The 23,656-nt window shown below is 38.6% G+C and overlaps 1 protein-coding gene across 1 annotated transcript in view; it reads left to right on the plus strand.

The window, feature by feature from the left end:
* The window catches only part of snta1 (syntrophin, alpha 1), a 69,466-nt gene that overhangs the window by 5,835 nt on the left and 39,975 nt on the right, over positions 1–23,656 (plus strand). Inside the window, exon 2 of the mRNA XM_036151968.1 lies at positions 6,814–6,999. Coding sequence (XP_036007861.1) covers positions 6,814–6,999 — 186 coding nt within the window. The remainder of the gene's footprint in view (positions 1–6,813; positions 7,000–23,656) is intronic.

Here is a 23,656-nt window from a genome sequence, read left to right on the forward strand (position 1 = left end):
CGTTAATGTTGGAAGTGCTGACCGTGCAGCACTCGTGACAGCAGTACTCTTCCAACAAACGCACAGTTAGCATGAAATTACCTAATTAGGCCCATGTCAGTACTGTGCATGTCAGTACAGTTCAATTACCTGTCACGAGTAGCTCCAGTAGCTCCACCTTATCTCCACCACTGCCACCCACCTGTCAGCGGACTGACAGGCCGCCCAGCCGGAAGGCGCTGAAGTATTTGATATGAAAAGTTGTTGAAAAGAAAGTAATGGGAATGCAAAAGGGATATATTTAGTGTTGGAGTTGGAGTCATAATGATAATGATTTTCACTCAAATATGTCAAAGCTGTTTATTAAGCATACTTGACTGTAAATTATATTTCAGACTGGAGTAAAACTTCAAAGTATGTGACAAGAATAAAAAAAAATGAATGGCAACGCTGAGAAATGACTGAACATTGCTGCAAAAAAATGTTTTAACCTTTATTCATTATTTCTTTGTCACAGTTGTATGTTTCAGATTGTCAAGCCAACTTTAATAGTATACATACTTACCTGTGTGACAACATGAAGTAGGCATAAAATAGGTTAAAAGATCTCAAAGAGCAAAACATTATGCCACATTATGCCAACTAATATGAAATAGTTACGGAAATATATAATTCTGGAAAGGGTTACAAAGCCATTTCTAAAGGTCTCGGATTCCAGCAAAGAACAGTAAGAGATATTGTCCACAAATGCATAAAACATGATGGAAAAGTGTTGAAACTTCCCAGGATAGGCCACTCTACCAAATTTATGTGAAAAGCTCATCCAGCAAGAGTGTAGGAATGCGTTGAACACTGGGGGAGACACGTATTGGAAACTTTACAGATTTGTAAATGGTATAACATGTTTTATTGGTTAAAAATGCATTATGCAGATTGACTGGAAGTTGAACTGGTTCTTTCAGTAACAACTTTCTGACACGTCTTCCCTCTCACTTCTGAATCTCTCAACTATTCCTACACTGAATACCCTAAAGATAAGACAAAATAGCTACGTTTACACAGACAAGAGGAATCGGAATAAATGGCCGACTAGAATAGAAATGCGTCATGCCGGGCGGAACATCGTGATCAGATTAAGCTCAGATGGAATGAAATTGTAATCCAAGTGAGACGGGTGGTTTATGCCGATTGACAATCAGATTGGGGTGCATGTAAACACTTGTCAGAATCAAGTTATTTTGAATGTGGCAAGCTGACCTGTTATGCATGTGCGTTCGCTGTCAGCATGACATATTTCTGCTTTGAGTGGCGGAAATATGATAGGGAGCAAAACTGTCTCTACTCCTAATACAACATTTCTATTTGAAACATTAAAAGAGCTCGAAGTTGTTTATTCAGTAACGATTCAACCGCAATTAGAACCTGGTGCAAGTCCAGCCTGGCCTCTCGGAAGACAAACCAACTCGTACTCGACATATTTTTTCACACTTTTTGGGATGATTTTTTTCACACGGTGAAAACAGAGCAGGTGTCCTTGCTGCTCTCTTTGCTCTGACTGCAGCAGGGCTTTCAGGATGAGGCAGCTGCCTGTGCCTGTGAGACAGCTCTGAGGGAATAGGTGGACTCACGCAGCTCTAACAACTGTTGCATAGACAGAATGCTGTTTTCACGTGAAGCTGCTAAATCACCAAAAACACAGAGAAAAGTCATTAGATTTGTTTCTAGTCACTTTTTTTGAATGAATGTTGCTAGAGGGGTCTAGATAAAGCAACAGAGTCACTAGGTTGGTCTAATTTTCTTCACCCCCGAGAGCAGCGCAGGGCCCAGTAGCTCCAGTAGCTCCAGTAGCTCTAGTAGCTTCATTCACTAGCCAGCCTTATTTTTTTCAAAATAAAGCAAATGTTAATACTTCATGATATTTACATAAATTTCAAACTCTGATTATGATTAAAATAAGTGCACAAATATATGGTAACTATGCTATATCTTATGATTTACATTGGTTTAAGTTATTTTTGAATTTATACTCAAGGTGTGGTGGCTTTTAATTTCTTCAGGTTATCTATGTCTGCTATTTAAATTAATTTGTAAATCTGAATCTTTTGAAAAGGAAAGCAAAAACAAAGGGAAACTGTGAATAGGCTTTACGACACTCATGCTGCCGCTCATGCTTTATCTACTTCTGCTACTGTCTTAATGTACCCTGCATCTATTTCGATGCTGATGTTAAATTATTTTGTCACGAATGACACCGCCTTGTCACTTTGATACGCGTGACATTGTTATCTTTTTGCTGACTCAAAGGAGCAAGATTTTGTATTCCTGCTTGTCCAGAGGAAAGGCGAAGCGCAACTGGCAAAGTGGAAAGTGCTGTGATGATCACTCTAGTGGCACAAGATGCACCAAACTCATGTCAGCTTAAATAAACGTGAAGGTCTACTCACTGAGTCTCAGTCACTTTGCCCTTTAGTCAGCTTGTACCCCCATTTTACCCCCATGCATTGTCATTTCATACCAGGAAAACAAACCAAAATCATAGTTAAATATATTGATAAATTATGGAGATAAATCGTACAAATCTGTAATTTAATTTAAATGTGTTTTGTTTTGTTAAGGTTTTACAGTACGTCCTTTTTCATTTGATCGTGATCTTGATGCCTGTTTGGACCAGTTGACTCATATAGAATATGAAAATTTGCTAAATTAAGGATGAGTGACTGCTTGTAGGTAATAGTTTGTTTATAAAGACTAATGCTGGTGTTAAGGCCTTAAATTCCCTTTGTCTTTGCAGTTACTGCCCCGGTAATGGTTCTCTAAAGCTCAAACGTTTCCATGTAGCCATAGGACATTATAGGGTTCTGTATTTCAGAAAACATACAGTGTGTGGTGCAAAAAGGGCCAAAGGTAAACCACAGGTAATTGACAGGAACACATTCAAATTTTAATCGTTAAACTGGCCGAGAGAGCTTTGATTGGGGTGGTCGGTCAGAAATGTGCGTGACAGGCAATTTAAATTTAAATTTAATGCCTCACATGTAGTGTTTCCATCCACCTGAGCCTCACTGAATTATGTTTTTTTTTTGTACTCAGGTGGTATGTTTTGAATGTTTTTTTTTTTAGTAAATTTCAACCTGTTTTTCAACCTGTTACAGTGATTTCAGTTCTCGAGTTGCTATTCACGGCATTGTTCCTGATGTGCGCTTTATGATACAGCGATTTACAAGGCAAGAAGTATTTTTTTTAAACAGAATAAGAAAGTGTGATTTATCTTTAGTTGGCTTAGGGTTGTGTAACTCTCCTCTCTCATTTGGCTTTAAACCAAAATGTTCCCACACTGCAGCTGTGAAGTGCTGCTTTTAAACACGGACCATCTGGTCCAACAGTATTGTTTCATACTTTTCCTGTTGGGGTGAAGCCGTCTAACGGAAGAACTGTTCGGGGAGGGGGGTTTGCGTGTCTTCTTTGTTTGCCCCTGTCTCTTACCATAGTTCAAAGACATACATATAATATGTGTCATAATCTAGCTGTAGGTCTTTTTGTTGGTCTTTGTTAGCTCTGATAATCTGTTGAACTGCCTATCTGGTCCTGGCATCCCAAGGTTTTCGCGTGCCTCCCTCTGTTCTTCGACACAACTTCAGGCTTTAATCCTGTAAAAACAAAATGCAAGCCAGGATCCATTTAGTTAATTTTCTGAACAGAGTGAAGGTTTTTGTATATTTTTGAAAATTACCAATATTTAATGTGAAGATTCATTTTCTCTTTTGAATTGGATTCTGAGTCATTGTGGTTCTGAGTTTTTGTGAGGGAGCTCTGCCCTTCTCCAACAGTAAACCACCCACTCATCTTCATCAGCTTCAGCTTCATCCCTTTGAGTTTTGTGGCTTAACAAAACAATAAAAAGGGTCCTGTACCAAGTGGAAAACAAGAAGAATTCAGTAAGCCTGAAGAAATTTGGCTGAAGGCCAATGTAAGAAGATTACAGTGTTTTTCCCTCTGGGGCTAAGCCCGCGTCTTTGATATGGGGGACCTGGGTTTGAATCCCGGTTGTGTCAGGATGGGCATCTGGTATAAAAACTCTGCCAAGTCTGTGTGCAAGTTGCAAGGACTTGCTGTGGTGAGCCTTGAATAAGGAAGCAGCCAAAAGGATTCACAGAGCTGCAGTATTTTTGTCCCTTACAATTTTTCTCTTTTAGCTTCTTGACACATCTAGCAGTTTAAGATCATCAAAAGAAAATATTAACATAATTTGTCCACTTACTTTTACTCAGTAACAATGAAGGTTTTTGAGCTTTAACACTCGTTTAAGGTCAGATATAAGTCTGATCTTTGACTAGGCCACTACAAAACCCTCAATTTGGTTTCTTTGAGCCATTCACAGGTGGCTTTGTTGGTGTCCTTTCGATTATTGTCTTTCTGCAAAACCCAAGTTTATTTGACCTCCATGGCTGGACACAATACCATCACATTACCACCTCTTCTCTGTTGGTATATTGTTCTTTTCTGAATTGTTTATGTTCTACCCTAGAATAACTTGACACAAATATTCCCAAAATATCCAGTTTTCTCTTTTCTGTCTGCAGAATATTTAAGCAAATGTCTTGGAAGATGGTTTTGGCAAAAGTGAGACAGGTGTTTGCCTTAGAACTCTCCTAAACTGAAGCAAGTGAGGCCTGCATAGCTTCAGATGTAGTTCTGTTTTCCTTTTTGACATCATGGACGAGTCCTCACTGCAGTTCTGGAGTATTTTAATTGGCTGTGCACTCCTGGGAAGGTTCACCTGATAATAGGTGATAATAGGTTGATAATAGGTATCTCTATTGTTTGCTAAGGTCCCGAATACTTAAAGATTACTTTGTTAACCTTTAATATATTTAGCTAGGTGTATGGCATACTTCTTTGGATCTTCTATCCTACTTCATGCTGTCAGACATTTACATTTATTTGATTGTGATTTATTTGAATAAATGCTGAAAGTTTGCTTTTTATTTTGGTGTGACGATGCACAACGATCAAATACATGTTGTGGAAAGCCTCGTCTTAAGGTAAACAATTTCCACAATATAGTTTCCTAAACCTATATTCAACATTACAAGTTTTTACCAAAACAATTTCCCCTTTCATTACCCCAGCCCGAGGCAAGTGTTTTCAATTTAGTGACTGTCGCTGTATTTGGGAACTTTGCAGACCCCCGTGGCAACTTATATTCAAAAAAGTGATTAGAAACAAATCTAGAGACGTTTCTCTGTGTTTTTGCCGATTTAGCAGCTTCACGTGAAAGAAGCTATCTGTCTACCGTTACTGTCTCATGACAGCTGCTAGAGCTGTGTGGGGGTCTCCTATTCCCTCAGCGCTGTCTCACAGGGACAGGTAGCTGCCTCGTCCTGAAAGCCCTACATGTAGTAAGAGCAGAGAGGAGACTTGCTCTGTTTTCACATTGCAAATGTATGATGCACGTGCAAAGCTGCCAATGATTCCACCCTGGATTACAAAGTGGGGTAAAAATATAATTAATATAGTCTTTAATCGAGTTTCTTTCTCTGAAGCTGTTGCACTAATATAATTACCTAATTACCACAGTTTGAACCACATAGTCACCTTGTCCAATGTGTGTGTCTCTGATTACTATGATTTTGGCAAAATTAGATGTACATAGTGTGGATTTAGGCAATGTATAAATATTCATACATTATTTGATAAAGTAATGTTGACCTATGTTGCGTGTCAATGACATTTTAACAACAGTGACCACCCCACCCACCTTTGACCACCACCACGGTTAAAACAAATCCTAGAGGAAACCCTGAGACACGTTATTTTTTAAAATATTTCTTTATTCAACAGGTCCATCATTAATCAGGCAAGTGACACAGACCTAAACAAATGTGGTTAAATCAGTAATTTATGATTTAATAAATGGACCAATATATTGTCCCCAAGTGACAGGGATGTTTGGAAAGCTTGTTCCCTTAATAATTTTGTATTTACTCAGGTTAACTCAGGTTGCCTACTATCAAAAGGTCCTTGATAATCTAAAACATTTAGGTCAAAAAGAAGAATTCTGAAGGCAAAAACGTTTTCACATCACTGTACATGAAGCAAAATGCAAAAGACACGTGGGACGATTTAAGTCTTTTTCACAGCGGCCTGTGGAATAAATTGAACGGGATAACCCTGAAGATACAACCTTTTCAAGATGTATGAAACAATTCATAGGATCTAATACCCTCTTTTTTACATTATTTTTTACTAGCTGGAAGGCAGGACTGCCATCTGGCATTAATAGCCACATTCCTTACGTAGAGTGGCTGCCCACAGCAACAAGTAGATGCACTGACGTACTACCTGACCTTCACTTAACGACAAAGAGAGAAAAAGAGGGAGAGGGTGTGATAGGAAGCCGGTGAAATTAGTACAGGGGGAGTAATTGCTGCTAAATGTCTGTCCTCGTGTGCGCTTTTAACCGCAGTTCACGTACACAGCCTTAATTTCGAGGCTTAAATATGAGGAATGCAGCAGTCAGAGTAATAACAGTTGTAGGATGGGGCCTAATTTAGAATTTCAGCTTCTAACTAGGCGCTCATGATCCTTGTTTTGTGACTCAATAACTCAGCGCTCTATTCTGTCACCTTCATTGTTATTGGCCAAGGACATTTCAATGTTTTTGTATATTTCACTTTTATATGGATTGAGTATTTAGGGTCAGGGTTTATGATAAAACGTCTTCCCTAGGTTTTAATGGTCATACGGTGCCTAAATAATTATACAGCTATTTCAATTGTTCTTAAATTATTTGCAAAATGAAACAAAACACATGTTTTCTCTCTTGCTACACAGGTGGAAAGGAAAACAAGATGCCCATCCTCATTTCTAAAATTTTCAAGGGCCTTGCTGCTGACCAGACTGAGGCACTTTATGTCGGGGACGCCATATTGTCTGTCAATGGTTTTGACTTACGAGAGGCTACGCACGACGAGGCTGTGCAGGCACTAAAAAAAACGGGCAAAGAAGTCATCCTTGAAGGTAAGATATTTTTCAATCCCGGAGAGAGGAAAAAAAAAAAAACATAATGAACCCTTTGACTCTGCTTCATCTTGCTTTTCCGCCTCTGCTTTTATTTCAAAAGCTACTGAGGAAGGACAGGAAATTAACTACTAAAACGAACTACAAAACATTTTGGAAAATATGTCAGTAATAATGTAATAATCATTATTTTGGATTAGAGACTTTTCCACCTGAAAACTGAGTTTCTTCCAAACAATCTTTTTATTTGTAATTTTTTTAAGAAGGTTTCTGCGACAATTTGCATTCTTTCCAGTAATGTCGTTGAAAACACTGAAAATGTTGCAGTCAGTATGCCAGGCTCTTATTTAGCATTTTAACGCTGGCACAGAAACACAAAGAACAGAAGAATCTGTGGAGCATGCTCATAAACTGATGGCCTGGACTTCTTTGAGACGAGGTCTTGGTAAGAGGGAGAAATAAGGCATAATCATTTTTATAAATTACTTAATGGTTAAGATCTTTTTTTAAATCTAGATGCGTTTCCCAAAATATATATTTTTTTGCATATTAACACAATTATATTACTGTTTTTGGCACCCTTTATACACCTTCAAAATAATAGTTCATAATTTTTGGTGTGAAGTTCTGTTAAAAGGAGCTAATATCTTACCTGCAGCAGACTACTTTCTTACAATTTTCATTTAGTTTGAATCCAGACCAGCTTTTCCTCTAGGCTAAAGATAACAGTTGGCCTGAATGAAACTAAGACCAAAGCACACTTCTACTTTCTTAAACCCTTCAGATATCTAGATCTGACTCATTAGTTTGTTCAGACACTTTTTAGTAAGCTTTAAGTCATCACCACATTTGCATCGGAAGGTTATTTACACAGAAACCAATGACTATGTACATGGGAAATGGAGGTAGGAAATAGTGCATCACTGTTGATCTTCCTATGTGAAACACAGAGAGAACTGAGCGTATAAAGTGACTGCAGTTTAAAGGTTCAGAAAACTGTGCTTGCAGAAAATGCCATAATGTTTTGGAGATTAGAGTTGTTTTAAGAAAGTAGAAGTACTCTTTGGTCTTGGCCTAATTTAAAATAGCTGATGGCTTCAGCTTCCAGTTCCAACTAATCTGGATTTACATAAAATGAAGACACCAAGAGATTATCCACTGCTTGTTAAAGATCCTTCTCCTGAACATTATAACTAGTTAGTGCCACCTCACTTCAGATTTAATCCTAATTGTGAGAACATCAAATGTATATAAATGTTCTGAATAAATTCCTCACTTTATGTTTATTATCAATATTGGTAAAAGCTACGGGAATGAGTTCACTCTTCAATGTGTTTTCATACGTTAATTTAGCCTATGAAACATCCCAAACTACATTTTGAAGCAAAGACATAACATTTTGTTATATTTTAGTTTGGAAGTCTGTTTTTGTACCTTCTTTTGTCTTAGTCGCTTTCCTTGTTTTAAAAAATGTTTTCATTCTGATATGAGATCTAATTTGGAATAAAAACTGATGATAATTTGTTTTGGAGGGTTAGCACTTTAACTTTTTATTTTTTTTCCCCTTCAGCTCTCACTGTCAAACACAAACCTTCAAAACAAAAATGTGCAATATTTCAAGTGTTTAAACTTGATTTGAAAAGTTCAATCAATTAAACTTGATTGAAACTGTCCTTGATTATGCATAGTTAGGAGAGTCCATTCAGTGGAGTAATATGCAATCGGTATCTCTCATACAGAGCTTCTTAAATGGTTTTCCAGTATTTAAATATTTCTTACAATAACTAAATATATCTCATTCTTATAAGCTAGTTTGGAAAGACTTTTGCAGAAACCAAATCTCTCAATGTGCAGTACTACGGATGAAAACTTTGGCCTACTTTGGATCCAAAAGGTCTGACTCACTGCAAATGATGCCTTTCACTAACAGTTGCTAATGAGCAACTATTAGGAAAAAGCCTTACATAATCCAATCATGGTCTGTTTTTTATTTTATTTATAAAAGCCTGATGTTAGAACAGGGGTGCATATAGGGTGCACATAGTCATTTCTCTTTACTTTGAAATCCAAACTCCTGTTGTAGAACTACATGATTAGGAAAAACATGCTATGTATAATAAGATTGGTAAACGTCCCGATAACTATATGACCTGCGAAATGGCTTGTACTTGTATACATCGGTGCATATCGGGTGAAATGTCTTGCTTAAAGGCATACTATGCAACATTTTTCAGTTAATTAATGTGTTCCATACCGTTTTGGATGATTAAATGAGTCATTTCAGGTCGAACAAAGGTTTTCTCGGCTGCCCTGGGGGTCTGTGGGGGAAATACCGCACTTGCAATTGCAAGAGCTCACGGCCCGCACACACAGAAGTCTCGCTTTACGGCGAGAACTCCTGCCATTCGCTATATGCACAACAAAGAACCGCGTGTTAACGTAAAATAAACATGCAAGCATATCGAGTTTTATTATTATTATTATTATTATTTTATTTTTATTTTTTATGTTGGCGAGAGCTACCACGGCGGCGGCGGCTGCGGCTTGGCGAGGCGGTGGCGGTAGCGTCTCGCCAACATAAAAAAAAAAAAATAAAAAATAATAATAATAATAATAATAATAAAACTGGTGAGGCGGCCGCCGCCTCGCCAAGATAGCGCTGCAAGAAGCTTGATGTTCATACCTTCACTGTGTTAGTCATTGTTTGTACTGCCGTTTTTTCCACTTTTTGTTGCGTTCGCCTGTCTGCTAAGCTCAAAACAACCGCGCCTGGCTTGATGGAGGAACCAGAACAGCTGAGCATCTTTATGACAGTGCACTTTTACTTTCGCCCTCTGGGGGGAGCCTCGCTGGAAAATCAACCCCGGTTGCATAGTATACCTTTAAGGCCAAAAAAACTGAGATGTTCAGAGCCGGTGATCGAACCGGCAACCTGCCAGTTACAGGGCAAACTCTCTAACTCCTGCGCAGTGGTGCATGTTGTTGCAATTATTAATGTTTTCCTGCTTTCGGCTTGTAAAAAAAACAAATAATGAGTAGTTTATACAGCTACTGGGGGGAAAAATACTTTTTTCCATCTCAACAAAAAAGATTTTATTGATTTTATTTATTTTTAAAAAAGTGCTGTTTTGGGAATGAAACAACTTGGTTGTAGTTTCTTAATGTCTTTCTAAACTTGCCAACTCTTTACCTTCTAAAAAGTGTTTATACTGCAGTGATCAACGAGGGCCATGGAATATATTACAGACAGACCGAGCCTAATTGCGTGGTATAGTTGACTAACATTTATTGCACTCCAAACTTTTGTTTGCAAAATGCATGTTGTGCACAGTGATACTGCGATATTGATAAGTGTCCAGTTTGTTGTACAGTCCTGCCCTGTAGTAATGTTAAACAAGTTTAATTAACTTACTGAATTACAGTTTACCATGCCACAGCGTTTTTAGTAGGAAATTTTTTTTTTTGTGCGGCAGCATCGGTACGCAGACAAGACCCAGCCGGAGCTCCTGTCAGCAGAAATCATTGCAAATCCTCCTGCGTTACACGTCCACAGACAGACAGAAAAGTGTTGATATCAAATGCCTCAGCTGGCGCTGCTCTCTGATCCGTAGTGTCAGGAATCATTTCATGGGTTTCCCTTCCCCCCGAGGACCTGATAGTGAAGTGAGGAGGGGAAAGAAGCTTGGAGGCTAACTGAGGCAGCGTGGTGTATACATGTTTGAACCCACACCTATTTTTTTTTATTCTTTTTTGATGTTCTGATGTGTCTGTCTGACCTGGAGATGGCAAGATCGCCTGATGTATATCAGTAAAGTGAGATTTTCGTGGATCTTTAGGCTTAGTATAGGAAATGCAGAAATTATGTTTGCTTTACCTATACCTATGACCTATCCAAGAGCGACTTTAAAGATTTAGGTACTGTTTTATCTCTCCTAGACAATCACAAAAAAAAGCATGTTTAAAAACAGATGAGAAAAAGTTCAGATTCAGTGTTCTGCTTTGTTCTCTGGCGTTTTATCAAGATTTTCAGAATCTAACACATTCTTGGCACCGCTGCCGTGTTAAAGGTCAGATCTTTTTTTATGTGCCCAGCAACAAACAACCACTACTGCTGTGCTCAAGGCAGTTTTCAGTACTCTGTTCAATTCAAAACACAGACGGCCTTGACTGAGATGAAGGTGGAAATGCTTCCATCACATTACAATATCTGGAAAGTGTGAACAGTAGCACCCGAACATGTCAGATTAGTGCTTCTGAGAAGATGTATTAGACTGCCAGGTTTTTTCAGTTTGGCAGAAGACAGAAAAATGCATTAAACAAATATAACTTCAACTGTTGCAGCAATGCGTGCAGCTAAATGAAGTTAGTCCCTCACATGACATTTGCATTGTGATCATCTCATAATAAGCAAGCGTTTCATTCTGTCACTGTCTAACATTTACAGGGTCGGAATCGTCTGTTAGCATCAGATTAAAACATGGCAGAAGGATATTTTGCGAGGATTTAGGCTTCCAAACTGCACAGATGTGACACAGCTGGAAGCCGTTTAACCATTGTGCACTATTGAGTTTTACTAAATCATGTGAGTTCAATGTGCCACATGGTTGCTTAGCAGCCAGAAGAGCAGGGGAAAGGGCAGTACTGACCAGCTCTTAGGTGTAATGGGAATGTTTGTGAACTTTTTCACCATTTGCATTTTTCGCTTCAATAGGGAAACAGCTAGCGTGCCTTTAGACCTTAATGTCACACCTTCTATCAAAATGGAGATGGAATAATCAAAGTGTGTGTGTGTGAGAGAGGGGACATGGGAGGGTCAGATAAATATAACAGACCAAATGAAACCATAAAAGCACAGCTGCCTTCATTTCCTCCAAGCGACATTTACTGCCTCACTCAGTCTGTGTGTGTGTGTGTGTGTGTGTGTGTGTGTGTGTGTGTGTGTTAGAGTGCGGGAACACATGTTCTGTGAACGGATGCTTTTGCTTCAGATGCAACTCTTTGTCTGCATGAAACTGTTGCTGTAGTTGCAGATAAAATGAGGAAATGCATAAGGGGAACAACTGCTCATCTCACCATTTTCCTTCTGACTAACCTATTGAGGAGTTCATCTAACCAGTTTGCTGGCCATAACAGAACCTGTTTGACTTGTGCATGCATACACAAATGCACAGTAACAAAGCAGTAAAAAAGCATGTTTCAATGGCTGTGCATGAAAGAGATAGAGGGAGGTTCTGGAGTACCCTGGTTGTAAAGCTGTTCCCTGGAGAACCAAGATCTGAGAAGAAAATAGACTTGGACATATACACACTTACAATACAACTGAAAACAGGACTGCCTAATGAAGTTAAGTGTGAATGTGAGGGCCCAGCTTGAGATCATGTATGCATTTTTTAATTGTGTGTATGCCTGATTGATTTCCATGTTTCCCAGCAGCTCGAGGGCTATAACATGATGTTTTGTAACACATGAAGAATTTTGCATTCTGTTGGCAAAATCTTTGGACAAGATAAAGAAAACACATGTAACATATGTAAAAGCTCTGCCAAGGACAAAATGACAAAAAGTTTTTTCATGCCACTGTCCTTTACCATTCCCCCTCAAGCCATTGGCCCTTTCTACGATGGTCATTGTATTGAGTCAGAGTTCAAGTCAAGGAAAGTGTCAGAACGGCATAGGCAAGAAGAATTTAAAGGGGACATATGTTTTTTTGTTCTTCCTTTTCTCATTGAAATCATTCAGTTGTGGTCTATAAAAAGTGGAACTGCAATGCTTTGGTTTCAATTCCTCGTTAATTTACCCCCACCTTCCCCTTCTTTTTTTTACCCCTGTTCTGAGGCGGCGTCTGAGAGCAACTTGTTTTGGAGCTCTCTCTTTAAATCTAAAGGAAGCAGTTAACACCCTGCCCCCTTCAGGTTGCAGAGTGTACCACTCCACCCGATCGGCCATTTTTTGTAGTATGTTGGGGAATGGTGTAATGCACAACTGAACATTTTGACTTATTCACTTGTTGCTTCAGTGTCCTTCCGCTTGGACTACAAAAGTGCTCCGATAAATCAAAATGGCGGATTTGTGAAACTGATAACACCTTTTTCAGGAGCTCCGCAGCAAATAGCGTGACGGAATTCTTCAAAAACGCAACAGGAAACTGAGAAAAATGGCTTGAAAAGTATGACCTAAAAAGAATATAAAGATATTTACACAGCACCTGGAAAGACTACATTAAGTGTTTCTGTATTACTAGAAACTCCAAATACACACAAATTTATTCAAAGCCTAAGAAAGTGGATTTTGCATATGTTAAAATAGTCTGATAATTTCGATCATGATACAGGGCCTTGGATAATTGCTCATATCACTTGGAACTGCTTCATGCAACCACAAACTGTAACATATATGTTGTGTATAACAACATAAATAGTACTTCATTGAGAAGTGGACACACTGTTTTTTCTATTTTTCTTACTATAATTAAATGCCTGAAAGTGGTGTATATTGGTATTTAGCCCCCATGCCTCAACTCTGTACTTTGTAGAAACACCTTTCCCAGTCATTACAGTTTCATGTCTCCTGGAGACTACTTCTACCAGCTTTGCACATAACTGAAGATGAAGGGGACATATTTTGCATCATCAGAGACGGTCTGTTTCCCCAGGCTGTCTCTGTTATGAATACAATGAACACCTTACGGCCTGAGTAGTCAGCTACACTGTTTTGGTCCAAAAGAAGTATATTTTCACAATTCACAACCTCTTTTTTTCTATTTTCTTTTACAAATAACAAAAAATACTGTTTATAAATGTATACCTCTGTTACGATGTGAGCCAAAAAAAGCTGATTCTGACTCTGATTCTGATCATTTGCAATGCTAGACAAGACAAAAAAATTTAAGTATTTATTAGAAATCTCATATTGGCTTTGGCGTGATGACTAGGTTTGAAGTTTTTGATCCACGGACAGAACTGTGTTAAAACGATTTATATGAACGTTCTGAGTGACATAATTTGCAGTATGTCTGAACAAAAGTGAGTTTTGGTAAGAGACATGACTGGCAAACTGTGAGAAAGAGCAAGGTCCACCAGCCAAGACATTTGTGGACTTTTTGGGTACATGCTGTCGTGTTCATTAAATTCCTGGTGCTCAGGCTCAGGGTGCATTCACACACAGGGATTAGCTAGGTTTAGTCATGGAAGCTCTTTGGCAACAGTCTTCCCCTTGTTTAAACATATTTTAGTGAGACAGTGTTTTGCTAGACACAACACTCATCCTTAATGTCACTGTTAAATGGCAAAATTAGCTAGTAGGATTTTTGTTAAAATTTCCTGTAATGTTTTGAAAAATGCTGATGTGAAACAATACAACTTTCGAGGTTAAATCAGCTAGAGCTATATCTCAATTAGGGTTGGGAATTGATAAGATTTTCACGATTACGATTCCCTTATCGGTTCTGTGAAACTATTCAATTCTTTATCGATTCTCTTATCTATTCCAATTTGGGGAAATTTTTTTTTAACCTCTTAAACAAAAATAGACATGGCATTAAGCATTTAAATTTAAAGTAATAATAATTTGACATTTTAGAGACATAAAAAGACAACAAATAAACAATAAAGTACGGTTTATAGGTTAGGTTCTGCAATGTTACAAGATGAGCATAAAACTCATCTTTCCAACCAATCTATGCTCAAAATGGTGATCTGCACCGCCTAATCTACTTTCAGCAGTTATCATATTGCAAACGTAAACTGCAGAAAATACGGGCAGAGAGGCTCCTTCTGCCTTTACTCTGCTCCTGTCAGGATGAGCTGCAGTGCATTATGAGGCGGAGGGATATTTTAGTGCCACTTATTTTAAAGCCCAAACAATCAACTTCACTTTCAGAAAATTTCATGAAATTTACAAGCGACTTTAGAAAAAAGAAGAGCAAAGTCGCATTAAATAAGTGGGCTTCGCAACAGTGAGCATCCTTTCAGAGTGTACCGTATCACTCCGCCCCTCTGGTCGGGTAAACATTTGTCCCCGCAAATTCTACATTATAAAAAAAAAACCTACCGAAAAGTCTCGCCCTCATGTCATCTTGAAGATATTCTTCTTCGAAATATTGGCTACAGACGACGTTTTTTCTCTCCGGCTAGAAGTTCGATGGCAAGTTGGCAATCGAACAAAAAGCCCCTGGTGGATCATGAAGGGGAAAGGTGAAAAAAACAAATGTTTTTTTTCACTTTTACCCGATGTATTGGAACATCCAACGGCCATGCACGTGGACATTGTTGCTTCAAAAATAGCTGTCGCAAATTTCAATGGTGAAGTCCTCTGGAAATTCAAAATAATTGTTGTTGTAGAGCGCAGTGCCTTAATGCGACATTACATCACATGATGTGATGTCGGGTGGCCATTATTGCCCATATTTGGGCAATAATGGCAGCCCCCATACACAGTGATCGAGACGCCAGTTTATGCTTTTATTTTCTTATTGATTAACGCTAAATTCATTTAATCACCACAAATGTATTAGATTTAGGGATAGCTAATGATCCACTGATTTTTCCTTGTTGACCGGACTTCTGCTTTAAAATGAAGCCAAACTTTCAATCGCTTTACCCGATGGGGCGGCATTTATTTTGTTTTGCTTTTCTAGACTTACGCCTGGTCACGTCGTACTTGCTTACTGAATGCCGTGTGCGTAACTTGCGTAAAAAACGTGACATAAGTTGTGCTACCCGGCTCTGGTGCTGCCTGGAATCGATAAGAGAATCATAAAGCGAGTTGCCAAATGGTGCCATGGAATTGGAACACACGGAACCGGTTCTGAACAGGAACCGGTTTTCGATTCCCATCCCTTATCTCAATGACTCCATAATTTTTAGCTTACAGGCCCTGAAAACAAAAATAAGAGACAGAGACTTGCAACATATAAGCTTTGGTAATACGTTACAAGGACATAATGATTTAGTAGAGAAAAGCCTTGTTTGTATGGATAGTGTTTGTATCTATTATGGCAAATATATCATTGAAGATTTTCTCAAAAAGCACAACATAAAGGTTTTCTGGCTTTAGCTTAAAAAACACTGCTCAAAAACATGTGCAACTAATGAATAGTTTTTATATAAATCTGTGACTATGAGACTGATTCATTTATGATATTCAGGAAAAAGTAATCTTTATTGGAAATGTAACCTAAATATGCAAGATTTTTTCGTTTTCTACTGAAATTATTTTTGTATGTAGAGGTAGATGCACATCCATGAAAAGTTTCTTCCAGTCGCAGTAGGGTCGCCAACATGTTAAAATCAGTACTTCTTTTTTCAGTTTAGCCCCACAGATTTAATTGTAGCAGTTATTCCAGTAGACAAAAGAGAGTCTTTTTTTGGTGACAGCCCCTGTCCAATCATGCGTAGCCATACTGTTTAGACTGTCCTCTCAGGAAGACAAATTTGGAAGCTGTGAATCATTAAATTGCATCTTTAAACATGGAATCTCTGTTGACATAGATTATACACATTGGTATTTGATAAGTGATTACACTGACAGCCATGTATACAGTTGTGCTGATGTGATATTTCTCACAGATAAACAATCTGGCAAAGGTTTGACATGTCAATACCGATTTTGTCTAATTAAGATTGCAGAAGCACTGTGTGTGGAACAGCAGTCAAATATAGAATAGAATAATCCTTTAGCTGTCCTTCACTAGGGGAATTCAGTATATCGCAGCAAATGAAGGCACACAAATACACCAACTAAATATAAGCAGTAATAAATAATGCAAATAGAACTCTACAGTTAAAAAATGTATAATAGTTAAATATATTATTAAAAGAGCGTTTCATAACTGTTTAAAAAAACAGAATAAACTGTTATGGTAGTGACATTTTAAACTGGCTTTAGCAAGTCTATCTCTCGTCTATCAGTGCACATCGTCATCATCAGCGTCAGACCCACGTCAAACCTTTAGTTATGAGATTAGATCTGAATGGCTCCATTTTGTTGGTTTGCGAAGCATCTTCATCATTCAATAGGAGCTAACCTGAAACCTGATCTGTATGCACATCTCTCTCAGCCTTACATACAGTTTTATCTTCATCTAATTCCTTACCTGCCTTTATTAAGAAAACCAGTGCTTCTATAACGGTAAGGGGGGACGTTGTGTTACATGCAATGTACCATAATGAAATAACTGCACACTGGTATTGATTTGTGACCCTGTATTGAATTAGCTAAAGGTGTTCCATATAAATACAGACATTGTTTATCCTGGCAGTGTAAATGAAAAAGCCTTGAGGAGGAGCTCGGAACATTTATTTTGCACACATCATATAAGTTGAATACTGACCTCAATGGGTTTTACCTACTTTAAAATTAACTCTGAAATTTGACGTAATGACCCATACCGAAATAACGAACCTTCTTGTCCAGGAAAATACATCAGTAAAATATTTCCAACAGCTTCAGAGGGCTGGCAAAGAGTTTGAATTCCATTTTGCTTTGAGGGCTAAAACTCCTATTTCTTATCTACAGATCAAGCTCTTCAAGGATGTGTGTGAATATAGCCCTTGAAAGGAAGATACACACTATGTAGTCTTTTTAAGCAAGGCCAACAAAAAGATTTATTCTCACCTCTTGCCCCTTCCTGCACTGATTCAAATATGGTTAAGTAAGTGATTTACGGAACATAATGAATTCCGGGAGTCAAGTTTAAAGCTCAACACAAGGACACAGCATGCTGCTGGCCAAGTCTGCGAAATTAATTTTTTTGTCAAAAATACCTTTTAGACGACTTTGGGTTTTCTTACTCTGGCAGCATATGCCTCAGTCCAGTTATCTGTTCACACATATCATCATCTGTAAAAAAAGACTGCCCTCATGTGTGCAAGCATATTCAATTGCACATTCATCGGCACTCCTACATTCTGCTTCATGCCGGGGTGCCGATCCAGAGGATTTCTGTTTGTCGACCTGCCTGGGAAGAGGGGAGCGCAGCGCAAGTGAGAGTTCCTTAATTTACAGTTTCCCGCCTGCAAATTCTCTGGTGGTTCTCTCAGTTTCTTTTATTTATTTATTTTAGATTTGTAGAGTTTGTGCTTCTGTAAAGGATCTAATCTGTTGATCTGGTGGGTGGAGGCAGAAGCAGCATCGCCCTGATGTTTGAAATAATATTCCCAGATGCCCTGTAGCTTCTTTATCAACTGTTACTGGTAGGTGTAGGAATGCAAACCTTATTCTGTGCATTTTCTTCAAAAGGAAGTGTTTAGAGAGGGAAATATGAGTGTTAGGCAATATTTATTGCGTTTATTGTCACAGATTGTTTTGGAGGGACTTAAACACAGACAGTAGGATGTAGGCAAGCAGGTTGCAGAACAATAAATAAACTTAAATAATATATAAATAAGAAAAAACAAGCTAGCCAAATTGGTCCAAACTTTGATCAATCAATATAGAGGCTCAATTAGATCTATTCAATTAAATTTTATTTATGTAGCACCAATTCACAACACATGTCATCTCAAGACACTTTACAAAGTCAAATTTAATCAAATCATACAGACAGACTCATCAAAAGGATTCCTATCTAAGGAAACCCAGCAGATTATTAATTTATGCATTTTATATTTTAGCAATGAGCACTCTGGAACAGAACGGTGTAGTATAGTACATTTGTAAAGGTTTTGACACCCCTTGACCTTTTTCATGTTTTGTGAATGGTTTTCAAATGGGAATTATGAATAAAAACCTTTAAAGCATGGCATGCCACGGCAATCAGCCTTACTGTGACAACAATTTTTAGATCATTGCAGAAGGTCTTTAGGCTCCTGTCTCTATAACTGCTCTCCAGATTGTTTTTTTTTCCCCTATTCGTTCTTCTTTGCAAAATAGTTCATGGTCAGAATAAATTGAAAGCATCTGTGAAGATTATTGTTTAAATCTTGGCACATAATTTAATGTGATTTAGATCTGGGCCTTAACTTGGCCAGTTCAATTCAATTCAATTGAATTCAATTTTATTTATATAGCGCCAATTCATGAAACATGTCATCTCAAGGCACTTTACAATGTCAAATTCAATCAGATTATATAGATTGGGTCAGATTATACAGATTAGTCAAAAATGTCCTATACAAGGAAACCAGTTGATTGCATCAAAGTCCCGACAAGCAGCATTCACTCCTGGAGAAGTGTAGAGCCACAGGGAGAGTCGTCTGCATTGTACATGGCTTTGCAGCAATCCCTCATACTGAGCAAGCATGAAGTGACAGTGAGAAGAAAAACTCCCCATTAACGGGAAGGAAAACCTCCAGCAGAACCAGGCTCAGTATGAACGGTCACCTGCCTCGACCGACTGGGGGTTAGAGAAGACAGAGCAGAGACACAACAAGAGAGACAAAAAAGCACAGAAACACACATTGATCTAGTAATCTGTTCTACGTTAGATGGTAATAGCGGGTGAGCCGTCTTCTCTGGATGATGTCACAGTTAACAGAACGCCGGACCAGGTGTACCTACAGTGATAGGCTTTTTATATAAACCAGTATTTTTGTGGGTCTGGCTGTTATTTCGTGGTTTTCTTCCAGGCATCTTGTGATTAGCTCTATCCACTGACCGTTCAACTCTGACTGGCCTCTCTGTCTCTGCTGAAGAATTGGATCCCCACAGCATGATGGTGCCACCACCATAGGACACTGTGGTGATATTGTTCTGAGAATAATCTTCAGTGTCAGTTTTGTTACAGGGGGAGTGTTTTGCATATAGAACAGAAAGTAAATGTTTTGTCGAAATAGAGCTGATGGTCTCCTACATAGTGTCATGTTTTGTGGATTTGGTGGATGACCAAAGCACAGAGTGGATTTTGGTATGAGCATACTGATGATGTTTAATTACAATAAGAAAATTAACAGGACATGGAACACGAGGAGAACAGGACATAAAGGACAGGTAGTCACAGGACGTCTATGGGCCAAAGTGGTATGAGAACACAAGGTCCCATGCATGTCTGAGTAATTCCCTTGAATTCAGCTGTCAGCGAAGCAGCCCCGCTTTGTCCGGAAAACGGCTGGGCATGACTGGATTTATGTAGAGAAGTCATTACCCGCCCCAGGGTTCTCACCAGGATTTTTTTCAGTGTAACGGTGGACGGCTGGCGAGGGTGTGCACGTGCGCGGGTGTGTTTGTGAGGCAGGAGGCCGGTGCTCGCACTGGTCTGTCGTTCTGTTCCCTAGAGACATTCCCAAAGTGAAGTGTTGCATAGTGCAGCCTGAAGGGGGCTGTTCGTCAAGCTAATAAAAGCTAGAATAGCTAATGTGGTTCGGGAGGTTTATAGCTGCACTGATGCACGTTCAAGAGCTTTACTGACTTTTCTTTGTGGTTCTCAAACATCCGTGTTGCCCTGTTCCGTGTCGTACTGACCAGTACGCTCATAAGAAATTAGCATAATGGTCTAATTTCAGCATAACTTTGACAACTTTCAGCGTAACGGTCCATTAAGCTGAAATGCACTGGCGAGAACCCTGCGCCCCCTACCAGAAGTACCTACCTTGACCGCCCCTGCCCAGAAACAACACCAATGAGCAGTGAGTTGGGGAAAAACACTTTCAGTTCTGCTCAAAGTTGAGACCAAGTGGCTCTTTTAGCACCTAATCTGCACAGTGACAGCAACTGCTCTGTTTTTTTGATACCATGCTGCAGTGACTGAAGGGTGACCCCACATGGACACTTGCCTGCACATTGCAGTGCAGGTAAGTGTCTGGGTAGAAAAAAATAGCACCAGAAAACAAATAATATTTAAAAAAAATTAATACTCCATAGTGCCAAAGGCAATATTTCATCTTACATATATATGCCTATAGTTGATTTTGGAAAGCTTAATAAAGCATATTGTACATAATGGAAATTTTATTTTCAGATGATGTAAACTGTGCTAGGTGAAATGTTCAAAGTTTGGGATATTGTTTTATCACCTAACCCTGCTTTAAACTTGTCCTCAACTTCTGACCTGTCTGCTGTACTAGCTGGTGTTCATGATGCTGTTTGTTCACTGATGAAAACCTCTGAGCCCTTCAGAGAACAGCTGTATTTATACAGGCAATAATTCACACATATTTGGTTTTAAGGTCCCTTTAGAAGGCTTTTTTTAAGGATATCAGAATAAATGGGGCTGAACTGAATGCAAATGTATGCTGGACTGTTCTCTTTTGTCTTTGCCAAACATTTGAAAACCATGTAGCATTTTATCCCACCTCACAAGTATGTGCTGCTTTATTTTGGTCACTCACATAAAATCTAAATAAAATACATTCAAGTTGGTGGTTGTAATGTGACAAAAACGAGAATGCATGCACTGTTGTTACATGCATGCTTTGTACGAGGATTTTTTGCAAAGCCAATGACTGTCCACTGTGGCTACACACTCTTTAATAGGAGTAAATGCTGCAAGTCAATGACTCGATGCAATCTACTGGGTTTCCTTAGGAAACATTTTGACCAATCTGTCTGTATGATTTGATTAAATTCACTTTGTAAAGTGCCTTGAGATGTGTTGTGAATAGATGCTATATCAATAAAATTGAATTGAATTGAATTAAATGTGAGCTGTATCCATATGCAATAGTGAACAATTAAGGATAGTAAAACGGAGTAAATAGCTGATTTAATAACTGTGTTATTTCTTGTGGATAAGCTAGTAGAATGGCAATGTATGAATCCAGCCAGTGCTGAAAGCAGGACCTCCTACATAATTGCTGAAACCCTTTAATAGTGTTGTGTATGTGCTTCCTTTTGCTGTAAAATGACAGTATGAGAGTTTTCCCGTGGAAAAGCAGAGCCAACGACATGCATGTACTTTATAAGATAATTAAACTTTCTGGATCTTGCTTTTGTGACAGTATAATTATTACATTTAAAACTCTCTTATCCTCACACGCTGTCTGAATCCCCTTTTCCACATCTTCAGAGATCCTATAACAATTGGAGATTTTTCCCGGTGTTCTCTTTGCTCCTTTCTCTGCTCGCTGAAATACATAACAGAACAGAAGTGAAAGATTTTCTCGTAATACAAGATGTGCTGTAATATTTCTTTATGAAAGTGTTTGTAGACTACTACACTGAACCATCTGGTTTGAATTAATTATGAACAATGTGAATCTTATTGTACTTGTCATGATTATGTAGAGACAACAGAATTAAAATTTTGCATGGATAATATTTCTAGGAATTAATTAAATTGTAATGTGGGCATACAAAGACCATCAAAACTCACACAAACACAAATTAAATTTAAAATGGTCTACTTTGTAAGACATTATGCATACTTGGATTATCTAACATTTATGATTATTATTTCAAGCTGCACATTTCCACTATGTTCTGTGGCATCAGAGTGTATTGTTTCACATTGACCGCTCTAAATTATTTTAAGATAAACTGTAGGATGGACTTTGAAAAGAGACTGTTGCCTGGATAGAATATGGTGCGTGCTTTAAAAATCAATCTGGGAATAATTCCCTTCTATTATGTGCCATTTAGTTCCCAGGAGACTCGTTTATTTTTATTTTTTTTTAGCTCTTTGACAAACTATTACAGAAAAAAAAATTAAGTTGTGTTAGTTGTTTTAAGTCTGATAGTGTCCATGCCAGGAGAGAGTCTTTACTCCAAGCTTCCTGGCTCTGATCGTTACACCCTCAGGAATAGTGAGGTATATAATCATAAGATGGTCTTTTGTGTGTATTTTGTTTCAAATATAGTTTTGATGCAATGCGAGCAATCTGTGCACCCCAATCACCAGCCATAGTCTGTATTTTACAGTAGCCGCTGAGTCACTGTAGGAATCCCTAATGTGAAACCATGCAACTTCATGCACACAAAGCTTGGTGTCTTTATTTTCTTAGCACTGCAAATTCATTGTGCTCAGGTTCAACTGTGTAGCCATTTACCATCTAAATACAATAGCTGTATTAAATCATGGATCACCCCTCGGGCCATTCTAGTGTCTGGCTGTAAGTTGTCTTAATAAGGCCCCATCTGATCCCCTCTGCCCCTCTCCCGGGCCTCTGATAAACTGGTGGCCTACTCTTACTGCTTCTCTGGCTTGCATTCAACTCAACTGTCCCTCAGCATTTTGCAGCACCGTGGGTGCATGCTGGAGAAAGAAGGCGGTGTCCTTTTGCTGTAATTTTTGCCGACTTTACTTCTGAGACTCGCTGCTGCTTAGCTGTTCTCATTTTCTTCAGTGCAAAAAGATTTTGAAGTGGTAATTGGGTTCCTAAGTTGCAAACAACATCACTGTTTTGGAAACCACTGGAAAAAAACACCAATGTACAAATGGGAAGTTTTAGTTTCTTTTTAATTTTAGGCAGCAAGTGAAAAGAGAAATTTGGAAAGTAAAGTGAAATTGCCTGAAGCTGAGTCTTTTTCCCCCCACTCTACTCTTGTCCTCTGCCAGATCCTGTCCAAGTTTCCTTCTCTTTCACTTTGTTGAATTAGGATAATTAACTCTCCTGACACACTACGCAGAGCAATCAAATCTGTGCTTTGGCACCGTATGAATTAGTTTAAAAGTCTGATCCACTGCTCTTTGCCCTCTTTCTCTCTCTTCGCTTCTCTCACACCATACATCCCTCCTAAGGTTGGCATTTAGCCACGATTCTAATTAGATGGGCTGCAGGAATAA

This window comes from Fundulus heteroclitus, chromosome 20 (assembly GCF_011125445.2).
Source record: "Fundulus heteroclitus isolate FHET01 chromosome 20, MU-UCD_Fhet_4.1, whole genome shotgun sequence".
In the NCBI taxonomy this organism is placed as follows: Eukaryota; Metazoa; Chordata; class Actinopteri; order Cyprinodontiformes; family Fundulidae; genus Fundulus; species Fundulus heteroclitus.